General features: G+C 43.4%; 1 protein-coding gene across 8 annotated transcripts in view; it reads left to right on the forward strand.

Moving 5' to 3' along the window:
• cyrib (CYFIP related Rac1 interactor B) overlaps positions 1–14,485 on the forward strand; it is a 149,726-nt gene extending 135,241 nt beyond the window's left edge. For all 8 annotated transcript variants that reach the window (XM_033018994.1, XM_033018992.1, XM_033018998.1 and 5 more), the window contains 4 exons: positions 1,981–2,060; positions 4,616–4,742; positions 7,484–7,554; positions 13,750–14,485. In XM_033018994.1, coding sequence (XP_032874885.1) covers positions 1,981–2,060; positions 4,616–4,742; positions 7,484–7,554; positions 13,750–13,813 — 342 coding nt within the window. In that variant the 3' untranslated portion in view covers positions 13,814–14,485. The remainder of the gene's footprint in view (positions 1–1,980; positions 2,061–4,615; positions 4,743–7,483; positions 7,555–13,749) is intronic.
• The last annotated feature ends 8,142 nt before the right edge of the window (positions 14,486–22,627 follow it).

Below are 22,627 nucleotides of genomic sequence, written 5' to 3' on the forward strand. Positions count from 1 at the left end.
AAAAAGACGAAAAGACAGACAGACTGTTGGCAAGGCGGTCATTGCTGACGGCGCCACCCGATGAATGATTTATGTATGATGTTACTAATTAATAACTTAGTTCAGTGCTTCAACATATTGTAATAACCATGTGAACCATTATCAGGACCAGATATTTCCATTTTTGTCATTCTGACCATCTCTGCCTAGAAACATAATGGCTGACATAATTCATTATTTAGTTATCTCTAGGCTAATGTGTTTTAGCATACAAATGACCCCTTTCATTTCATGCTCAGGAAACAAGACTCTATCCCAACTTAGCAGCCTGTATATTATATTACTAAAACTCTCATCTTGTTTGTATACGTGCGTGAGATCCCAAAACCCCACCAAAACGGTACACGATAGCGCTCCAATATTTGGCCCACCTTACTCACCGTTGTCCTGTGATGTAAATGAAACAAGTTTTGTTCAGATTGATGATATATTTTACAAGTTATTGACATTTTAAACTATACAAAAATCGCTTTTCAAACCGCTTTTCCACTTGCCCTGCCTGTCAGCTGCATTTGACGTCACAATGGGATCCCGAATCTCATTTACATAAAAATCGTGATTTTCAAAACAACTCAGTTTTAATCAAATTCTTCCGTTTTCATTAACAATTAACATTGTGTTTAGGTTATTTTAAAGAAAAAACACGATTTTCATTGAGAGTTTCTTTTTTTTTAAATGCTTTTTCATAGTGGGGGGGTGGGATAGGGAGGTGGTTTCATTTTAATAAAGCGATTTTCGTTGTGGGAAGGTGGGAATGGGGGGAGGTGAAGAGTGGGGGAGCAGGGGGAAATGACGGGTGTAGGGAGTGAGGGAGGGGAAAGTGGGGGAGGTAAGGAGGAAGAGGTGAGGGAGGTAGGGAGTGGGGGATAGAGGGAGTGGGGAGGTGAGGGAGAGTGGGGAGGTGAAGAGTGGGGGAGCAGGGGGTTAGGGAGCGAGAGGGTATGGAGGGAGGGAGGGAGGGAGTGACTTGAGGGTAGGGGGAAGGAGAGGGATGGAAAGGTGAGGGAGGGAGTAGCGGAGGGGAGGAGGAGGGGAAAGAAGAGAGGGTGAAGAGGAGGGGGAGGGATTGCTGGGGGATGAGTGAGAGGGAGTGCTGGAAGATGATGAGGAATGGAGGAGTAAGAGGGATGGCAAGGTAATGGGGCAGAGGAGGGTTGGTGGAGGGTGGGGAGAGGGAGGATAATGGAGGAGGGGAATAGGGAACTGAAAGGGGAGAGCGAGATGCGTTCACATTGATCTTATTTTTTACAAGCTATTACCATTTTGAACTTTAAAAACGTCGCACTCACGCTCCCAATTGCCGGCCGGGCCTGCGCTGTTGGGGAGGGTTGCCGTGCCTCGTGTCACAACGGAGATCTCTGGCATCACAACGGGAACCCGTCAGCTGCGCCCGTGCAGTTGGGGGCTATGGGTCAGTGGTGGAATATTTCTTTGGGGGACCAGCCCAATGGGTCCGAACCTGGTCTCGTACTAAATGAAATCAGGTTTTATTCACTCATCATTGTCCAGCATCCCAGCTTGTGTTGGTTCTTAGTTGGGCAGCATTATGGTGTTGAAATCTATTCGGTATCCCTGTAATATTTTCCTTCGCAACAACCCTCTGTCATATCTCTCTCCAATTTTCGTCTCTTAGTCATACTCAAATTTAATATTGCATCAAAGGTTACTGCACTTTAAGAACCCAAAGATGCAGAATTCCCTGCCTAAACGACATCACCTCTTGACATGTTTTGGCTCCTTTTAAGATGCATCCTAAAAACAACTTCTTAGACCAAACTTTTGTGCATTTGTGACTGTCATGGGACTATTTGTTAAATATGTGACTCTTTGGTAAATGTTTTTCAATAATACTCTCGTAAAGCAGCTCGCTATATAAGGACCCAATTTCAGCATGTCATTGCTGATAACATCAGTATTTCTCTCTATTTTATTCCTTTGTAGAACAAGTCTCTTCCTATAGAAAACACGACTGACTGTTTAAGCACAATGGCAAGTGTATGCAGAGTTATGCTGGAGACACCGTGAGTTGAACATGTTTTGTATTGGTAATTATTTCAGAGAGATAGTATTATGTCCCAAATCTTACTGGCTGTACTGGGATGTTGTACTGTACTGGAATGACACTTTGGCAGCAAAAACAAGGGGGCAGGTTATTATCTCAATGGGGTTAGGTTAGGTAAAGGGGAGGTGCAGCGAGACCTGGGTGCCCTTGTACACAAGTCACTGAAAGTTGGCGTGCAGGTACAGCAGGCAGTGAAGAAATCTAATGGAATGTTGGCCTTCATAACAAGAGGATTTCAGTATAGGAGTAAGGAGGTTCTTCTGCGGTTGTATAGGGCTCTGGTAAGACCACATCTGGAGTATTGTGTACAGTTTTGGTCTCCTAATTTGAGGAAGGACATCCTGGTGATTGAGGCAGTGCAGCGTAGGTTCACGAGATTGATCCCTGGGATGGCGGGACTGTCGTATGAGGAAAGATTGAAAAGACTAGGCTTGTATTCACTGGAGTTTAGAAGGATGAGGGGGATCTTATAGAAACATATAAAATTATAAAAGGACTGGACAAGCTAGATGCAGGAAAAATGTTCCCAATGTTGGGCGAGTCCAGTACCAGGGGCCACAGTCTTAGAATAAAGGGGAGGCCATTTAAGACTGAGGTGAGAAAAAACATTTTCACGCAGAGAGTTGTGAATTTGTGGAATTCCCTGCCACAGATGGCAGTGGAGGCAAAATCACTGGATGGATTTAAGAGAGAGTTAGATAGAGCTCTAGGGGCTAGTGGAGTCAAGGGATATGGGGAGAAGGCAGGCACGGGTTATTGATAGGGGACGATCAGCCATGATCACAATGAATGGCGGTGCTGGCTCGAAGGGCCGAATGGTCTCCTCCTGCACCTATTTTCTATGTAGCAAGTGCTCTAGTTGGAATTTTTTGCAACCCTTCTATGTTTAAGTAGATGCAAGTGTAAACAGATAATGTTTATGTAATGACGCAGTTATCATTTTTCAGGACTTAGAAACATAGACATAGAAACATAGAAATTAGGTGCAGGAGTAGGCCATTCGGCCCTTCGAGCCTGCACCGCCATTCAATATGATCATGGCTGATCATACAACTCAGTATCCCGTACCTGCCTTCTCTCCATACCCTCTGATACCCTTAGCCACAAGGGCCACATCTAACTCCCTCTTAAATATAGCCAATGAATAGTGACTTGGGAGGAACAGAGGAAGAAGATGAGTTAATTTTTAATTAGAAATTGAAAGAGAAATGCAAAGTAATAAAAATATGACACAAATGTGATTGTAAAAAATTATAACCATTAAAACATTTTCTAAATGTAATACTTTGGGAATGAGGTTTAACAGCTTATTTTTTGACCTTGTGTCAGTAAGATTGTGTTGCAGTGATCAACGACTTTCATTAAAGGGACATTTGTCCTTATTGTAATTATAGGATCTGACTTTATTAAATAAATTTAGCAGGCAATCAATATGCATGTACATCAAATCTTGGAAATTCAGAGGAAACTGAGGGTTAGTTGGCTTTTGTGTGGAACAATCTGCTTAAACCAGCAATTCCTGGAGATTTGTAATTCATACTAAATATCTTCATCTCCTGAGCTTACTGCTCAATTAAGGCATTGGTAATACAAGCTTTATTAATGCCCAATGTTTCTGATATGATTTGTCTATTGTATCAACATTAGTGGAGTTCTGTGCTGGAATGTTCCAAATTAGCTATCAAATTCCACTTACTACAACAACTGATGACACTGCAGAAGAAGTGCATTGACTGTAAAACAGTTTAGGGAATTGTGAAAGTATAAAAGCTGTTGCATGAGTACGTCTGGAATTTATTTAGGACCGATTTCTGCTAATGAAAATAAAAGTTATAAAATATATGTCAAATGTGATATCAGTGATTGTAGATTATGTGGGAAAACTGTCCTTGGGTAAGAATATTTAATTCCTGTGTTAAACGTTAGTAGTGGGTTTCATGTTTTTGTTTGCTTTATACTGCTAGCATTTCCCATTCCAGAAGAAATGCTACCACAACACAATTTCAAAAGTTGTATTGCAAAATTAAATTGCTACTATGAGCGGAAGGAAGCAAAGAAACCAGTGTGTGACCTCAACCTTGTAATCTGAAAAATTCACTTTTACCATTGAACTTTCAGGATGTGCATGCAAATTACAGCCTTCCATGTTACCAAAATATGCCTTTAAAGGAAATTATTTCTCCAACCATTTTTCTTTGGTCGCAACTTTTTAATATGATTTACATTTAGTAAATATGTTGAAGTAAAATGTTGAAAGTTAAATATTACTATACTTGGTCTTTGCATAAAGAAAGTTACAACTTTTTTTGTATGGCTTCTAGATTTTTATTTGGTATAATAGTGAGCCTTATCCAATCCAAACAAGTGAGATATAGTAATTAGTCATATTAGCCAAAATATTTTCATGACGACTGATATGTTGGTATATGATAATAATAGCAATATTCCATTAAAAATGAAATTGAATGATTATATTGATGGAAATGATTGCATGGTTTATTTCTTCGTGTATAGGGAATACAGGAGCAGATTTGCAAATGAAGAGACAGTATCATTTTGTCTGAGGGTGATGGTTGGTGTCATCATTCTTTATGACCATGTGCATCCAGTCGGGGCATTTGCCAAAACATCCAAAATAGATGTGAGTTTAACCTACATTGATTCTGGATATATTGTTATTGATCTCTTCAAGCTGTTAATTTCATATGTTGGAAGTGTTCTTATTTGGGAATATTCTCAACAGCACAGGTTGCTGCCTGATGGACAGTTTATTTCATTTTATACACATCTTCCACTAAAGTGGGTGGTATTCTCGAGCGTGGAGAGGGTTATCAAATGTTACAGCAGGATCTTGATCTGATGGGCAAGTGGACAAGAGGACTGGTTAAAGGAGTTTAATGCAGATAAAAGTGAGATGTTACATTTTGGAAAGTCTAACCAGAGCAGGACCTTCACAGTAAATGACGGGGCTCTGGGGAGTGTGTGTAGATGAAGGATCTTGGAGTGCAGGTAAATAATTTCTTGAAAATGGTGTCTCAGAGAAATAGTGGTCAAGAAGGCTTTCAGTACATTGGCCTTCATCAGTCAGGGTATTAAGTATAGAAATTGGGATGTTATGTTCAGCTGTAGGTGCTGGAGAGGCCACAGTTGAAGTATTGTGTTCAGTTTTGGTCATCCTGCTATAGGAAATACAGTGACCTCCATAATGTATGGGACAAAGACCCATAATTTATTTATTTGCCTCTGTACTCCACAATTGGAGATTTGTAATAGAAGAAAAATCACGTGTGGTTAAAGTGCACATTGGCAGGTTTTAATAAAATCCATCTTTATATATTTTGGTTTCACCATGTAGAAATGACAGCTGTGGTTATACATAGTCCCCTCATTTCAGCATAATGTTTGGGACACAGCAATGTCATGTAAATGAAAGTTCTCATGTTTCGTATTTTGTTGCATATGCTTTGCATGCAATGACTGTTTGAAATCCGTGATTCACGGACATCACCAGTTGCTGGGTGTCTTTTCTGGTGATGCTCTGCCAGGCCTGTATTGCAGCCATCTTTAACTTATGCTTGTTTTGGGGGCTAGTCCCCTTCAGTTTTCTCTCCAGCATATAAAAGGTATGCTCAATTGTGTTCAGATCGGGTGATTGACTTGGCCACTCAAGAATTGACCATTTTTTTAGTTTTAAAAAACTCCTTTGTTGCTTTAGCAGTATGTTTGGCATCATTGTCTTGCTGTAGAATGAACTGCCGGTCAATGAGTTTTGAGGCATTTGTTTGAACTTGAGCAGATAGGATGTGTCTATACACTTCAGAATTCATTATGTTACTACCATCAGCAGTTGTATCATCAATGAAGATAAGTGAGCCAGTACCTTCAGCAGCCATATGCCCAGGCTATAACTGTGTTTCACAGGGGAGGTAGTATGCTTTGGATCTTGTTATGTTCCTTCTCTCCTCCATACTTTGCTCTTGCCATCACTCTGGTATAAGTTAATCTTCATCTCATCTGTCCACAAGACCTTTTTCCAGAATATTGGTTGCTCTTTAAGTACTTCTTGGCAAACTGTAACCTGGCCATCATATTTTTGCCACTGACCAGTGTAGTGGTCTTGCAGTGTAGCCTCTGTATTTCTGTTCATGAAGTCTTCTGTGGACAGTGGTCATTAACAAATCCACACCTGACTCCTGAAGAGTGTTTCGGATCTGTCAGACAGGTGTTTGTTTTTTTTTTAAATTATAGAGATAATTCTTTTGCATTCAGCTGTGGAGGTCTTCCTTGGCCTGCCAGTCCCTTTGCGATTAGTAAGCTCACCAGTGCTCTCTTCTTAATGATTTTCCAAACAGTTGATTTTGGTAAGCCTAAGGTTTCACTGATGGCTCTAACAGTTTTATTCTTGTTTCTCGGTCTAATAATGGCTTCTTTGACTTTCATTGGCACAACTTTGGTCCTCATGTTGATAAACAGCAATAAAAGTTTCCAAAGGTGATGGAAATACTGGAAGAAAGACTGGGTGCTGAGAGCTCTCTTATACCTGCATTAAGGAGGCAATTAAACACACCTGAGCAATTACAAACACCCTGAAATGGTGGAACTATGTATAAACACAGCTGTAATTTCTATATGGTGAAACCAAAATGTATAAAAATAGCCTTTAATAAAATCTGACTATGTGCACTTTAACCAAGTTATTTTTTTAATTACAATTCTCAAATTGTGGAGTACAGAGGCAAATAAATAAATGATGGGTCTTTGTCCAAAACATTATGGAGGGGACTGTATGTTAAGCTGGAAAGCGTGCAGAGAAGATTTACAAGGGTATTGCCAAGACTTGCTTGAGTTATAGGGAGAGGTTGGGCAGGCAGGACTATATTCATTGGAGCGTAGGAGGATGATGTGGTCTTATAGAGGTGTATAAGATTATAAGGGGAATAGACAGGGTAGATGTACAGTCTTTTACCCAGACTATGGGAATCAAAAACCAGAGGACTTAGTTTAGGATGAAGGGGAAAGATTAAATGGCAATCTGAGGGACAACATTCTCGACACAGAGGGTGGTTCGTAATATGGAATGAGCTGCCAGAGGAGGTAGCTGAGGCAGAAACTATAACAACATTTTTAAAAAAAACATTTGGACAGGTACAGGGATGGGAGCGGTTTATAGGGATATAGGGCCAAACTAGGGTGGATGGGTTTTGTGTAGAGGGGGTTCCTTGGTCAGCATGGGCAAACAGGGCTGAATAGCCTGTTTCCATGCTGTATTACTCTATGACTCTAAAAAAAGTTATATTTCAAATCTATTGAAATAATAAAGTAAGCACATTTGCACCTTTAAAGAAGTGACTGTAACTTAAGACTATACTTTTTGTTTTACAGATGAAAGGTTGCATAAAAGTCCTAAAGGATCAGCCTCCAAATAGTGTAGAAGGCCTTTTGAATGCTCTCAGGTAATTAGATACAAAACCTTATTGACACTTACAGGAAAAGTAAGCAATACAATTTATGGATTTCAAAGTTTTGTACTAAGTGTGCAGTCCTCTCTGGAACATGCAATTGCAGAAGAGTTGGAAATAAAAGTATGTTTCATCTGAAGTAAGAAATTGTTTTAAAAACAGTATTGGTGAATATTATCATATCTAAAGCATAACTTCACGCATTGCCATCATGAATTATGCATTTATGCAGGTATTTGTGCAGGGACTTAAATTTAACTAATTTTAAGCAAATCTGTTAAATGTTATAAGCATCTGCCAATCCATTAACTTAATTTCACTTTCCATTGATTCCTCTCTGTCAACTGTATCAGTTGGACCAGGCAGTTGGTAACATTGGTGCTTGATCAGACCCAGAAATGTGCTTTTGGGTCATCATTGTATGCGTTATTAAGCTTTTCATACACCTCCAAGACGCTTCCACAATCTTTCACTCTACATAAACATGAGCTTATCGTTTCTTCTGTCTGTATTCTATCATGAACCAAGTTTATTTCACTCATTTATTGTTTTTGCAGTAAGGCGACATGGCCACATTCATTTTATGTGATTTATATTCCTTTTCTAAAATACATCAAAATCAAATATATAACATAATTGTCATTGTTGTAAGGGCCATGGATCTATTGTGACTGAGCATGTTGACTGACAATCTGAATGTATGTAACACTTAAAATAAAACATACAAAAGCAATTCATATAACTGAAAAATGAATGCCAAGACATCAGAGAAGATATTTGTAACAAAAGTGCAAAGAAATTAATAAAATTAGGTTTCAAGATTGAATTTTATAGGCAAAAGTATTTAGTGATAGAATTCCAGAGTTTGGTATTTGCATGGCTGCTAAAGTCGGCTGGCATGTTCACGAGTGGACAAACCAGCAAAACAGTTTGTATGAAATAGTTGTAGGACTGAAGAAGGGTACAAAAAGGTGAGCTAATAAACCAACTTTAAAAATAATAATTTTGAGTTGGAGAAATTTGGAGACCAGAAGCAATGTAGTCAGCAAGAATTGTGGTGAGTGGTGACTCAGACTTGGTGTAAGATAGGAAAAGACTGGTAGTGACAAAGGCTGTGGATTCTGTTACATATGTGCGGAGTAAGAACGACCAAGGTAGACCACGTGTAAAAATGTGGGTTTATTCAGTCACGACAAACAGGAAGTGTACGAGCGAGATCCGCCGGGGACTAAGTGCGGGAGTGCGGGCGGACCCCGGACCAGTGACGCGCAAACGGCACGCTCTGATTGGACATCAATACCGACGGACTGTGTGATGGACAAGCAAACACGTGCGTGTTCACGGGGTTGTGATGCCAATGTACTCAATATGGTTCATAACTTCCCCCCCCAGGAGGGAACTGCAGGGAGAAGAGAAAAAAACCCCATCAACTGTACATAGAAAAACAGTGAAATGACTCCCGCTGTTATACGGCCTGGTACCGGTCAACTGGCCGATGCACCCTTGTGGACCGCCACAGGGGAGCATCTTCTATCTTGGTCTGTAGACTTGGAAGCCCTTCTTCACTTGGTGTTGTATTTGTTGGTTCTTCTGCTTGAATGATGCTTTCGTCCGCCAGGGGTGCTTCGGTCTCTTCCCAGGGTGGTTCATTCATTCTCTGGTGTACATGATCTAGATGTCGCCTGACAACTCTTCTGTCTGAGTTCTAGTTCTACCACTTGACTTGCAATGCCAGTCGACAGCTGGTTGCCTTCTTCGTGTGAGAGACTTTGTCCTCAATGCTAAATGTTCGTGGCCTAGTGTGGGTTTCATAGTTCTAATTCATGGCCTTTTGTTTGTTGCATATAAGTTCCTGGATGGTCAGCTGTAGAAGTTTGAATCTGGTACATAAATAGGGTTTCAGCGGGGGTTGTGCCCATTAATTCATTTGGAGTAGTCTGATAATGGAAAAGGAAATGACTTAATTTAGTATGTTTCATAAGGCCTCGTTTCACTGTTTGCCCTGCATGCTCAGCAAGCCCATTTGATGCTGTGTGATATGGTGCCGTTGTCAGGTGCCTAATACCATTCTTCTCAACAAACATCTTGTATTCGAAGCTTGTGAACGCCTGGCCGTTGTCGGATACAATCATTTCCGGAATGCCAAATGTAGCAAAGACTGATCGTAATTTAGATACAGTAGTTGTCAAAGTGCACGATATATGAGTAGCTAGCGCCTCTATCCACTGCGAATGGGCATCAACAATAACCAGAAACATGTTCCTAAAGCGGTCCGAAATAATCAGTATGACTGCACTTCTGAGGGGAATAGGGCCAGGCCCATGGTTTAAGGGGAACCTTTGAGGATGCATTCTGCGTTGTCTGATAAATGGGACAGGTGCGTACAATATTCTCAATATCTACCAATTTTAGGCCACCACACGTAGTTTCGCGCCAGTGCCTTCATTCTAACAACACCAGGTTGAGAATCATGCAAGTCAGGGAGTACACGTCTGCGGCCTTGAGGGGGAACAACTACACGACTGCCCCATAATATACAGCCATCCAGGCGGCTCAGTTCATGCTGACAGTTCGTAAATGGTTGAAGCACGGGTGAAGGGCTGACGGGCCAACCAACCCGTCGAGCCCTTTTATCCCGCAACAGGAGTGGATTGCGGGCTGTCCACTGCCTTATGGTGTGAGTTTTGACTGGTGTTTTATCTAAGCATTGCACGAGGTGACTGCCTCAAACAGAGATACGCCAGAGACTATTCTCAACAATTGGTCATCTGCTTAAGGCATCCGCAACGTTTTCTTTTCCGGGGGATTACTTCATTGTGTAAGATATGGTTAACGCCCATCTTTGCAATCTCGGTGGCGCCATCTGTTGGATACCGCGCGTCTCTCCCATCAAGCTAACAGGGTTTTGTGGTCTGTGGACTTCAAAATGATATTCAAGAGGAAGCGTTTGATGCCAAACGTTATACCGAGGGCTTCCGAATCAAGTTTGAATAATTCATCTCCGCTTGAGACATTGTTCTTTATGTGAAAGCCGTTCGATGCAGACGGATGATGCCTATTCCATATGGTTAAAGGTGTTTCTCAGTTATAATGCACCAACACAGGAGAGGAACAGCGGGCTGCTTTTATTTGTTTGAATGCTCTTTGCTCGGCTTTTGACCATACCCAGTGCTGGTCCTGGAATTATTGGTACAAGGGCTTCAACACTGTAGCCGACTGATTTATGAACCGATCTCAATGCATAACTAGCCCCAGGAAAGAGCGTAACTGAGCAATGTTCTGTGGGTGTTGGACCTCTTATGGCTTTGACCTTGTGGTCCTGGGGATGGACACCTCTTATCTTCTCTAAAGCCTAGGTAATTGACCGAGTCAGCCAGAAACATGCACTTTTCACTCTTTAGTGTAAAGCCGGCTTCCTCTTTTTTTTATTTTTTTTAATTATGAAACTACTTTTATTCAAAAAATAAACATAAACATAGAGTATTAACACAATCAAAGACTGCCTATGCTGACAGTTTACAAACAAATGATCGTCAAATTAATAACATCAACGTCAACTGGACCCACGAATGGCCGTTGAAGGTCGAGTGTTCCGTTTATCAACAAAACACTCGACCTTCAACGGCGACCAGTATTCATGGAAAGCCTCCAAAGTCCCCATGGACACCACGTGTTCCCTCTTAACACTTAAACAAAATTATCAAATTAAAATATTAACATTCATATCGATAATATATTCAACCTCCTGTGGTGACCAGCGTGCACAGAAGACCTCCACAGTCCCCATGGACACTGCGTGTTCCTTTTCTAGGGACACGCGAGCTCGGACGTAACCCCGGAAAAGGGGCAGCCGGCTTCCTCTAGGCGAGCAAGTAATGTGTCCAATGTTGCAAGATGGTGTGCCTCTGACATACCGGTTACTAATATGTCATCAAGATAAGCAAACACATATGGAATATCCTTAACTAGGTTATCAATAAGGCACTGGAATTTTCCACAAGCAGAACTCACTCCAAATGGTAGCCGCTTATAGCCCCGGTGTGTGTTGATCGTTGTAACGTCCTGTGACTCTTCATCCAACATGACTTGATTATAGGCATGTTTCAGGTCTAACGTTGAGAACTACTGTCCTCCTGAGAGGGATGCATATAAGTCTTCTATTTGTGTTAGGGGATACGTGTTCAATCTTGTCATGGTGTTGGTGGTTAGCTTATAGTCGCCACAAATGCGCACAGGTCCGTCGGACTGGCACAATCGGAACTGCCCACAACGAGTACTACAAGGTTCGATCACAGCTATTTTTTGTAGACGGTCCAGTCTTCTTCGATCTTTGGGCCTGCAGCTTAATGGGCTTTGTAGAATTTAGGCAGACAGTTTTTCTTAGCTGTTGGGCTGCGGCATTGATGAAAATGTTCTGCTTGGAACGCTTGATGTTTCAATTGTAGGGAAGTTAATGCTGGGCTTCCACTAAGACAGATAATGTAGGATAGAATAGATGGAATGTTCTTAATCCAATTTCTACCCAGGAAGTTCGACTGTTGGCCTGCTCTGACCACATGCACTGGTAAGTGGAACAGTTTGTCGTGATGAGCAACCTCTGCTGTAAAAACTCCTAAGTATATTGACACTATCTCTGGTGTAGCTGCGGAACACCGAGTCTGGGAGCTTGTAATTTTGGCGTAATGATGACTTGCCTATCAAAGTGAGGACTGAACTTAAATCAGTTTAAACCTCACAAGTTGGTTGCCCACTGTCAGCGTAACTACGTACGGAGGCTGGCTCCGACTACATAATGGCCGTTTACTCGTTTGGACTTGCGGATCGAGGTTTGCCATCCCTCCCCGGCGCATTGCTTTCAAAACATACCGTTTTCGATGTGCCCTGCCTTCCGACAGAACCTGCAAACTGCGCTTCTGTGCTTGCAGTCAGACCACTGTACGTGACTTTCACCACAGCGAAGGTACCCTTGTGAAGGTTGTGGTCGTAGCTGTGGGTCACGCTTCGCTCCGCGTTGGCATACATTGATGTCTTCGTAAGGGGGGTTCTCGATTCTGTATTGCCTGAATCAGCTGTGAATTATTAGGTCGAAGCTGCGTAATTCTCTTCTTGACTGCTTCCCTATCATGAGCAGTGGAGCAGGCCTTGTCCCAGGACAAAGCGCGCTTTTCAGACAAAAGGTTCTTGCGGGTTTTTTCGTCACAGGTCCCAATAATTAACGCTTGCATTAAATTGTTTCTTTGAACTTGTTCGGCTTTTTTCTTGCGTTCTTGAACAGCCAAGTTGGTGTACATGTATTTCTAGTTTTGGACATTGATTCTGCCCACCAAATGAATTAATTGTGTTACATATGTGTTAAGTGCCCACAGATGTCCCTCTTCCGGAACTGCCTTTTGGTAATGTTTCATTATGTTTTGCTGAACTGTATACTTTGCCCATGTAGTATTACATATGTTCACAAAACAGCATGTCCTTGTGTTTGCAAATAATTGCACTAAAGACATAGAAACATAGAAACATAGAAATTAGGTGCAGGAGTAGGCCATTCGGCCCTTCGAGCCTGCACCGCCATTCAATATGATCATGGCTGATCATCCAACTCAGTATCCCGTACCTGCCTTCTTTCCATACCCTCTGATCCCCTTAGCCACAAGGGCCACATCTAACTCCCTCTTAAATATAGCCAATGAACTGGCCTCGACTACCCTCTGTGGCAGAGAGTTCCAGAGATTCACCACTCTCTGTGTGAAAAAAGTTATTCTCATCTCGGTTTTAAAGGATTTCCCCCTTATCCTTAAGCTGTGACCCCTTGTCCTGGACTTCCCCAACATCGGGAGCAATCTTCCTGCATCTAGCCTGTCCAACCCCTTAAGAATTTTGTACGTTTCTATAAGATCCCTTCTCAATCTCCTAAATTCTAGAGAGTATAAACCAAGTCTATCCAGTCTTTCTTCATAAGACAGTCCTGACATCCCAGTAACCAGTCTGGTGAACCTTCTCTGCACTCCCTCTATGGCAATAATGTCCTTCCTCAGATTTGGAGACCAAAACTGTACGCAATACTCCAGGTGTGGTCTCACCAAGACCCTGTACAACTGCAGTAGAACCTCCCTGCTCCTATACTCAAATCCTTTTGCTATGAAATGCTATGACCTGTTTGTTGTTTTAAAGGCATGATGTTCTTCATTTCAGGTACACCACCAAGCATTTGAATGATGAGACTACCTCCAAGCAAATCAAGACGATGTTGCAATAAAGAATAGTAACAGAGCTGGCTACAGAAAACAGTATTCTGCAATGATTGATATGCACAGATGTGTTTTTAATGTTCAAAAGAATGCAACTGCTTTTTTATTTTTAATGTGTTCCTGCTCTTAAAACAAAATAGCTAAACTTACTTTCTGTGCCAAACTCTCTTGATTCATAAACAGTGCAAAAAGTGTTTTTTTGTTTCACATTTGAATGGATGAATAGAGCACATTGGCAACTACTTTTCACAAGTTGGATGTCTTTGTATGAGGAGATTGAGGATCATGGCCTAAGAGAAGAAAATCTCTGTTCCAATTCTATTGATTAATATTTAATACCGCTTCTGCATGATAAGCCTTTTCATGCTGTGTAAAGCCTAAAAAAACTCATTTTCTATTGCAGCTTCATCATGTGCAGCCATTAAAAAAGATGAACAGATGTTAAGTTAACTATATATGTTTTATTGTACAAAAAGGTACCTAGCACAACAGACTACAAATTACTGTGTCTGTTTTGTCAATACTTCAGTTTTCATTGACTCATTTTGTACGAGTGTATGTAAGTTTAACATTCATTATACTAACGTTAAACTTTTGTGTGCGTAACAGATGCGTGTGCATGTACATGTAAAGTTGGCAGCTGTGGATCAAATAAAATGAGCTTTTGTTTTTCTAAAACTTGACTAATGAGATTTCAAAATTTCTTTCAAGCTATCACCTCACAATATTTGCCAAATGACTACAAACCTATCCTACAAATTCTAAATCTTCAGCCGACCTACTATATCCATTCTATCATTCATCACAAATTTTACAAAAATATATTAGTTTAAAGTAACTTTTTTTAATCTACAAAAGCCTGGGAATACTGGAAATTCACTTGAAACATGCATGGGCAAATGGGACTAGTTTAGATGGGCATTTTGGTTCACATGGACAAGTTGAGCCGAAGGACTTCTTTCCATGCTGTATGACTCCATGTAAAAATGTATTACATACCATTGGGCTGAAATCCATTCAGTAATAAGGTAAGGAGTAAAACAGAAAATGTTGGGGATACTCTGAGTCAGGGAGCATCTGTGAAAGGAGAAAGACAATGTCAACTTGAAATTGGAAAAGTGAGGAATGTGGCTTTGAAGTTGCACATTAGAAAAAGATGGGAGGAATGAGAATAGGAATGTTTGTGGTAGGGTGGAGGCCAGATTGTCCAGGTGACACAATTGTTTTCAATGGCCTTCTAGGACATTGGAATGAATGTTTCTAAGTTATGTCTGATTTATCTGGAACTGTGGATATAAAATGGAAGATAAATGATACCAGTAAAGAAAACACTACGTGATCTGGGCCGACCAATCAACGCTGACCCGGGTGATCAGCTGGGGGGGGGGAGGTGCAGCGGACAATGGGGGGCTAGTCTTCACTTCACAGTCAACGCGTTAACACACCTTGTCCTTTTGTACTAATTGTGGAGCTGTATCGTTTAAATATTAAAGTCAAGTCAAGTTTATTCGTCACATACACATACAAGATGTGCAGTGAAATGAAAAGTGGCAATGCTCGCGGACTTTGTGCAAAAAGACAAACAAACAAACAAACTACAAACAGAATGGAACAGAATCACATATTATTTTACATATTAAATATTGTGGGCGAAGGAAAAAGGGGAAAAAACAGCACTTAAAAAAAAAAAAAGCAGTAGAATGGTACAGTAAAAGTTAGTCCCTGGTGAGATAGGAGTTTACAGTCCGAATGGCCTCTGGGAAGAAGCTCCTTCTCAACCTCTCCGTTCTCACAGCATGGCAACGGAGGCGTTTGCCTGACCGTAGTAGCTGGAACAGTCCGTTGCAGGGGTGGAAGGGGTCTCCCATGATTTTATTCGCTCTGGAGTTGCACCTCCTGATATATAGTTCCTGCAGGGGGGCGAGTGAAGTTCCCATAGTGCGTTCGGCTGAACGCACTACTCTCTGCAGAGCCTTCTTGTCCTGGGCAGAGCAATTCCCAAACCAGATGGTAATATTTCTGGACAAGATGCTTTCCACAGCCGCTGAGTAGAAGCTGAGTGTTTATGCAACACGTTAACCTCTACAGTGGTGACCATGACGATCCAAAACGGCCTCTTTTGGATTTCATCATGCCTGGAGAGATCAGCAGAACGCAGTTTCACTCAAACTGCCCACCTTCTGGACGTCACAGCCCCAAGTGTGGTTTGAACTAGCTGAAGCCCAATTCCACATCTGCCAGATAACTGCTGACGTCCGTGGTCGGTGCGCTTCATCTATTACCGTTGCCAGCCGACAACAAGTACGAAGGGATTAAGTTGCTCCTCAAGGGCATATTCAGTCTCGGACGGCGCGACAGGGCGGAAAACTCCTGCACGTGGATGGCCTAGGCGACCCCCAAACCGTCCATGCTCATGAACACAATGCTCACCCTGATGGATGGACACAAGACCTGCCCACTTTTTGAGCAGGGCTTCCTTGAGCAGATGCCTGAGGACATCTGCCTGCTCCTCGCGCATGACGATTTCACCGACCCCTGGCAGCTAGCAGCCCGTGCGGACGTGCTGTGGCAGGCCAAACAGCAGGGTGGAGCTGCCATCAATCGGGTTAAACTGAGTGTTACACAACACGTTAACCAATACAAGAGAAGATTAAAATCACTTGAGTGCAACACACAAAATTGGAAGAAGTGTAGTTGAGTTGCTACCTCATTCAGAAGGATTATTTTGCCTCATGGATGACGGGGAAGGACAAAGCGCTGCATCTGGCCAGCTCTGATACAGGACTTTCCACCAGTTCCTTACGACAGCATGGGCCAAACTTGTGAATGTTGCCCACAAAATGGACATTGAGACTCATGGCCACATTTGACTGTTTATGACATCAAGGAGCCCTGACACAACGGCATCAAAGGGAAAATGCATCAATCATACTTTGCACTATGGTTGTAGGAGTTAATCATCCCAACTCCAGGACATTACTGTGGGAGTTCATCAGTGTCCAATGATATTCAAATGCTTCATCAATCACTTGCTTTCATCTTAGGTTCAGAACAACATCTCAAATTCCATTCAAATAGCCTATAACCTAAAGGGCCTGTCCCATCAGCATGCGATTGCATGCGTCTAGTGCGACCAAACGTGGTCGCTTGAGGTGTACGGCCTCGCGGGGCCGGTCCCAATTCGAACCGTGGAGGTGTAAGGAGTTGTGCGGGCTGGTCCCGACATCATACTCACAAATTAGCTGGGCAGGAGGCGGGCCGACTGAATTTGGACGTCGCACGGCGTCGGGCGGTGACGTCATCACGCAAAGTACGCCGTCATGACGCGTACGCCCGTCGAGGTGCTGCGTACGGCCTCAATGCCGCTGCGGGCTGACTGGCCGTTGTCGCGCGGGATTTTTGGACAGTGCAAGATTTTTGGAGCCCCACGCAATGTTGGGATCAGCCCCGCACAACTCCATACGCCTCCGCCGATCGAAGTGGGACCGGCCCTGCGAGGCCATACGCCTCAAGCGACCACGTTTGGTCGTGCTAGACGCATGCTATCGCATGCTGGTGGGACAGGCCCTTAATGGTTCATTGATGTTAAGAACCAAGTACTGGAGATCAGCAGGCCAGGCAGGGAATGGACGGAAAACATTTTTAATCCAGACTCTTCCCCAGTCTGAGGAAGGGTCCTGATTAAAATATCGTCCAACACTTTGTTTTGGCTCAATATTATAGCATTTGCAGTCTTGGATCTCCTGAGTTCATAGATGTTGATTTAGTTTGTGTTTGGCCTCATTATGACCAAGGCCAGGAACAAACGGGTAACGTGGGATTGGGACAGAAAGCTCAAGATGGCTTTTACACCAGCCAACATGTCCCAAGTACACTAGTCCCGCCTGGCTGCGTTTGGTCCGTATCCGTATGCCTGTCTAACTTTCTTAAACATTTCAGTCCATCTTTATTTCTTGTGGGATGATCCCGCAGATCCATAGGTCTGCACAGTATTAAGGTAAGGAGCAGGTTGGAATAACTTCATCACTTGTGTTCCCTAGTGCGATAGTTAGGGGGTTGACCAGATCTTTGGTCTGCGTGCATGAATGAGTAGAAGGAAAATGACCAGATTTCTCCTTTCTCCCACAGTAGCACCATCTATGGTCTTGTCCACTTGGGAATAGAGAGCTGTGCTAAACTATCTTTCTGACGACCCACGGACTATCCTTGATGGGTCTTTGCTTGCTTTACCTTGCATTAAACGTCATTCCCTTATCATGTATCTATACACTTTAATGGATTGATTGTAGTCATGTTTTGTCTTTCTGTTGACTGGTTAGCACGCAACAAAAATGTTTTTCACTGTACCTTGGTACACGTGACAATAAACTAAACTGAGCTCCCTTACCTCATGCCAGTATCTCAGCATTTTAAAGTGGTTGAAAAGGGCCCTCGTGGATTAGACATCTTATCCAATATGTTTCTGGTTTGCCACAACCTGTAAGGTACAGGGGTTTCTATGTCAACAGTTCATGGTGGCAAAAACCCGGTGTGCGATTAGAGATCCCTCACAATTGCATTAGGATTGCTGGCAGTATTTCCATCCAGGTCTTTCCTGTCTCCATCGTGACCTTGGCTAAAGTGAGTTTAATTATCTGTTCCTATCATATTCGCATTATTTAGAAACAAAGGAGGCACTTTGGCCCGTCACGTTTATACTGGCCCTCAGAGCAATCCAATCAATCTTATGTCCCATTTATTTTTCTGCCATTAATTGTAATTGTAATTAATTTATTAGCCAAGTATGTAAACATACAAGGAATTTGATTTGCCAACAGTCATACAAAAAAGCACAAGATACAAAACCAAATAAAGTTAAACATAGACTTAAACAGCCACCACAACAGCGTGTAAGAATCCCCAGGGCATACAGCATAAGCGGAGACCCACAGCGATCAGTTAAATGGCCGGGCCACACACACGCTCCTTCACCGTGATGTGACCAGAGTTGTACTGACCACTGACACTCTCTGCAGTCCCTGTCCGCCCGAACAGTCAGAATTCCGTCCACACTCGCACTAGTCTCCGGGATGTCCTCATGGAGCCTTGTTCCCACAAGATTCAGATTCAGATTCAGATTCAACTTTATTGTCATTGTGCAGTGTACAGTACAGAGACAACGAAATGCAGTTAGCATCGTCCCTAGAAGAGCGAACATAGAATATGAGCAATAAATAAATCTATTTACGTGCAAACAGTCATAGTATTTTTTCCTGGTGGGAGGAGTGTCCGGGGGGGGGGGGGGGGGGTGATTGGCAGTCACCGAGGTACAGTGTTGAGTAGTGTAACAGCCGCAGGGAAGATGTTCCTGGACCTGCTGGTCCGGCAACGGAGAGACCTGTAGCGCCTCCCGGATGGTAGGAGGGTAAACAGTTTGTGGTTGGAGTGAGAGCAGTCCTTGGCGATGCTGAGCGCCCTTCGCAGCCAACGCTTGCTCTGGACAGACTCAATGGAGGGGAGTGAGGAACCAGTGATGCGTTGGGCAATTTTCACCAGTGCTTTCCGGTCGGAGACAGAGCAGTTGCCATACCATACTGTGATACAGTTGGTAAGGATGCTCTCGATGGTACAGCGGTAGAAGTTCACCAGAATCTGAGGAGACAGATGGACCTTCTTCAGTCTCCTCAGGAAGAAGAGACACTGGTGAGCCTTCTTGACCAGAGTTGAGGTATTGTGGGTCCAAGAGAGGTCATCGGAGATGTTGACCCTCAGGAACCTGAAGCTGGAAACACGTTCCACCTCTGTCCTGTTAATGTGGATTGGGGTGTGCGTGCCGTCCCTAGACTTCCTGAAGTCTACAATGAGCTCCTTGGTCTTCTTGGAGTTAAGGGCCAGGTTGTTGTCAGCGCACCATGCTGCGAAGTGCTGGACCTCCTCCCTATAGGCCGACTCATCATTGTTGCTGATGAGGCCAATCACCGTTGTATCATCTGCATACTTGATGATGGTGTTAGTACCATGTACAGGTGTGCAGTCGTAGGTGAAGAGGGAGTAGAGGAGGGGGCTCAGCACACAGCCCTGTGGAACGCCGGTGTTCAGGGTGAGGGAGGAGGGGGCTCAGCACACAGCCCTGTGGAACGCCGGTGTTCAGGGTGAGGGAGGAGGGGGCTCAGCACACAGCCCTGTGGAATGCCGGTGTTCAGGGTGAGGGTTGAAGAGGTGTGCTTGTCTAACCTAACAGACTGGGGTCTGTTGGTTAGAAAGTCCAGTATCCAGTTGCAGAGGGAGGGGTCGATGCCCAGGTTACCGTGTTTGGTGATCAGTTTAGAGGGTATAATGGTGTTGAATGCTGAGCTGTAATCGATGAACACTGAGATCACTGCACTCACAGCACACCCTCCGAGTCCTCACCAGTGCAGGCAGCACGTCCACCTTGTTTTTTCGCGACCTCACATTCCCCACGGTGATGGAAGGCAAATAACTTATACCTTCTTTCCTCCTTTTCTCCCGCGGTTGGGGCAATCAAAATTTCCGCATTCGAGGCGATCAAAGCTCCCATGATCTGGGCGGTTGTAGCACCGGCAGTCAGAGCTCCCGCAGTAGATCCTTAACAAAGGGACCGCCAGCTCCACGATGTTAAAGCCGCAGTGCAGACGAAGATACGATTAAAAAGTTCCATCACCGTTGAGGAAAGATATGAAAAAAGGTTTCTCCTTCCCCCACCCTCACATAATACAAAAACTAAAGATACACTAAAAACATACAAGTAACACAGTAACAAAAGAAGAGAAAGACGAGACAGCATATATGGCGCCTACGCTCGCCTCCATTCTTCATTCCCATCAGCTCCACCCTGATTCTATCACCCATCTGTACTAGCAAGTGATAAGTTACGAGGAGAATCTTATGTAGTTACACGGGAACCAGCAGATCCATTCCCATAGCCGACATCCGCGGCTGATTGGAGGTTCAAAGTTGCCACCTGTGGGAAAGGTTGTGGTTCTTAGTGGTGGCCGACTAGGAAAAGGGGAGATGCAGCTAGACCTGGGTGTCATGGTACACCAGTCATTGAAAGTAGGCATGCAGGTGCAGCAGGCAGTGAAGAAAGCGAATGGTATGTTAGCTTTCATAGCAAAAGGATTTGAGTATAGGAGCAGGGAGGTTCTACTGCAGTTGTACAGGGTCTTGGTGAGACCACACCTGGAGTTTTGCATACAGTTTTGGTCTCCAAATCTGAGGAAGGACATTATTGCCATAGAGGGAGTGCAGAGAAGGTTCACCAGACTGATTCCTGGGATGTCAGGACTGTCTTATGAAGAAAGACTGGATAGACTTGGTTTATACTCTCTAGAATTTAGGAGATTGAGAGGGGATCTTATAGAAACTTATAAAATTCCTAAGGGGTTGGACAGGCTAGATGCAGGAAGATTGCTCCCGATGTTGGGGAAGTCCAGGACAAGGGGTCACAGCTTAAGGATAAGGGGGAAACCCTTTAAAACCGAGATGAGAAGAACTTTTTTCACACAGAGAGTGGTGAATCTCTGGAACTCTCTGCCACAGAGGGTAGTCGAGGCCAGTTCATTGGCTATATTTAAGAGGGAGTTAGATGTGGCCCTTGTGGCTAAGGGGATCAGAGGGTATGGAGAGAAGGCAGGTACGGGTTACTGAGTTGGATGATCAGCCATGATCATATTGAATGGCGGTGCAGGCTCGAAGGGCCGAATGGCCTACTCCTGCACCTAATTTCTATGTTTCTATGTTTCTAACTCTGGCCTGTCCGGAGCTGGCCAATCCATTACCACAGCCGACTTCCAAGGCTGACTTTGCGGGCCAATATCTTGGCTCCTCGGTGGCCTAGGTAGACCGTTCCGGTACAATTGGACTCCTCCTGGAGGCCATGACTTCTGTGGTCCAGCAAAACGGATAGTCCAGAATGGCTCTGGAACCAAGGATGCCAGAAAATCAGTGATGGACCTTCTCCTTTCCACTTATTGTGTAATATAGTTAATTTCACCTGTAGTTGATAATGATATGTTAGTTATCAATACCAATGCCCCTGTGTTCGCTAACAAGTTGTACTGCCTGTTTCCTAACAATGTTATGGTATCCATGGAAGATCAACACTAAAAGCTGGAGTAACTCAGCTGAACAGGCAGACAATATTATTGAAAGTTGCAGCATGGAAACAAGCCCTTTGGCCCATTGCGTCCACACTGTCCATCGATTACCCGTTTACACTATTCTATGTGGTCCCACTTTCACATTCACTCCCTGCACACTAAGGGAAATTTACCGAGGCCAATTAGCCTACAAGCTAGCACATCTTTGGGCTGTGAGAGGAATCCAGAACACACGGAAAAAACCCATATGGTCACCAGGAGAACGTGCAATGTCCACTTAGACAGCACCCAAAGTCAGGTTGGAACCCTGGATCTCTGGCCCTGTGAGGCAGCAGCTCTACCAGCTACACCACTGTTACCCTGCTGTTGGTGAACATTTTCTTTCACTGACTTGAATCAACAAAATTAGATTCAAAGAGTGTGCATCTGGAAGAGTACACGATAAAGCAACAATTGACCAGTTTTCAGTATTTAGAAATGATGGGTGTCAAGCTAAGCATGAGATAGAATTGAATAGTCAGTAAGTTATTTGTCTTTTAGTTTATTTTAGTTTAGAGATACAGTGTGGAAACATAGAAAATAGGTGCAGGAGTAGGCCATTCGGCCCTTCGAGCCTGCACCGCCATTCAATATGATCATGGCTGATCATCCAACTCAGTATCCTGTACCTGCCTTCTCTCCATACCCCCTGATCCCTTTAGCTACAAGGGCCACATCTAACTC

This window comes from Amblyraja radiata, chromosome 4 (genome assembly GCF_010909765.2).
Source record: "Amblyraja radiata isolate CabotCenter1 chromosome 4, sAmbRad1.1.pri, whole genome shotgun sequence".
Classification (NCBI taxonomy): domain Eukaryota; kingdom Metazoa; phylum Chordata; class Chondrichthyes; order Rajiformes; family Rajidae; genus Amblyraja; species Amblyraja radiata.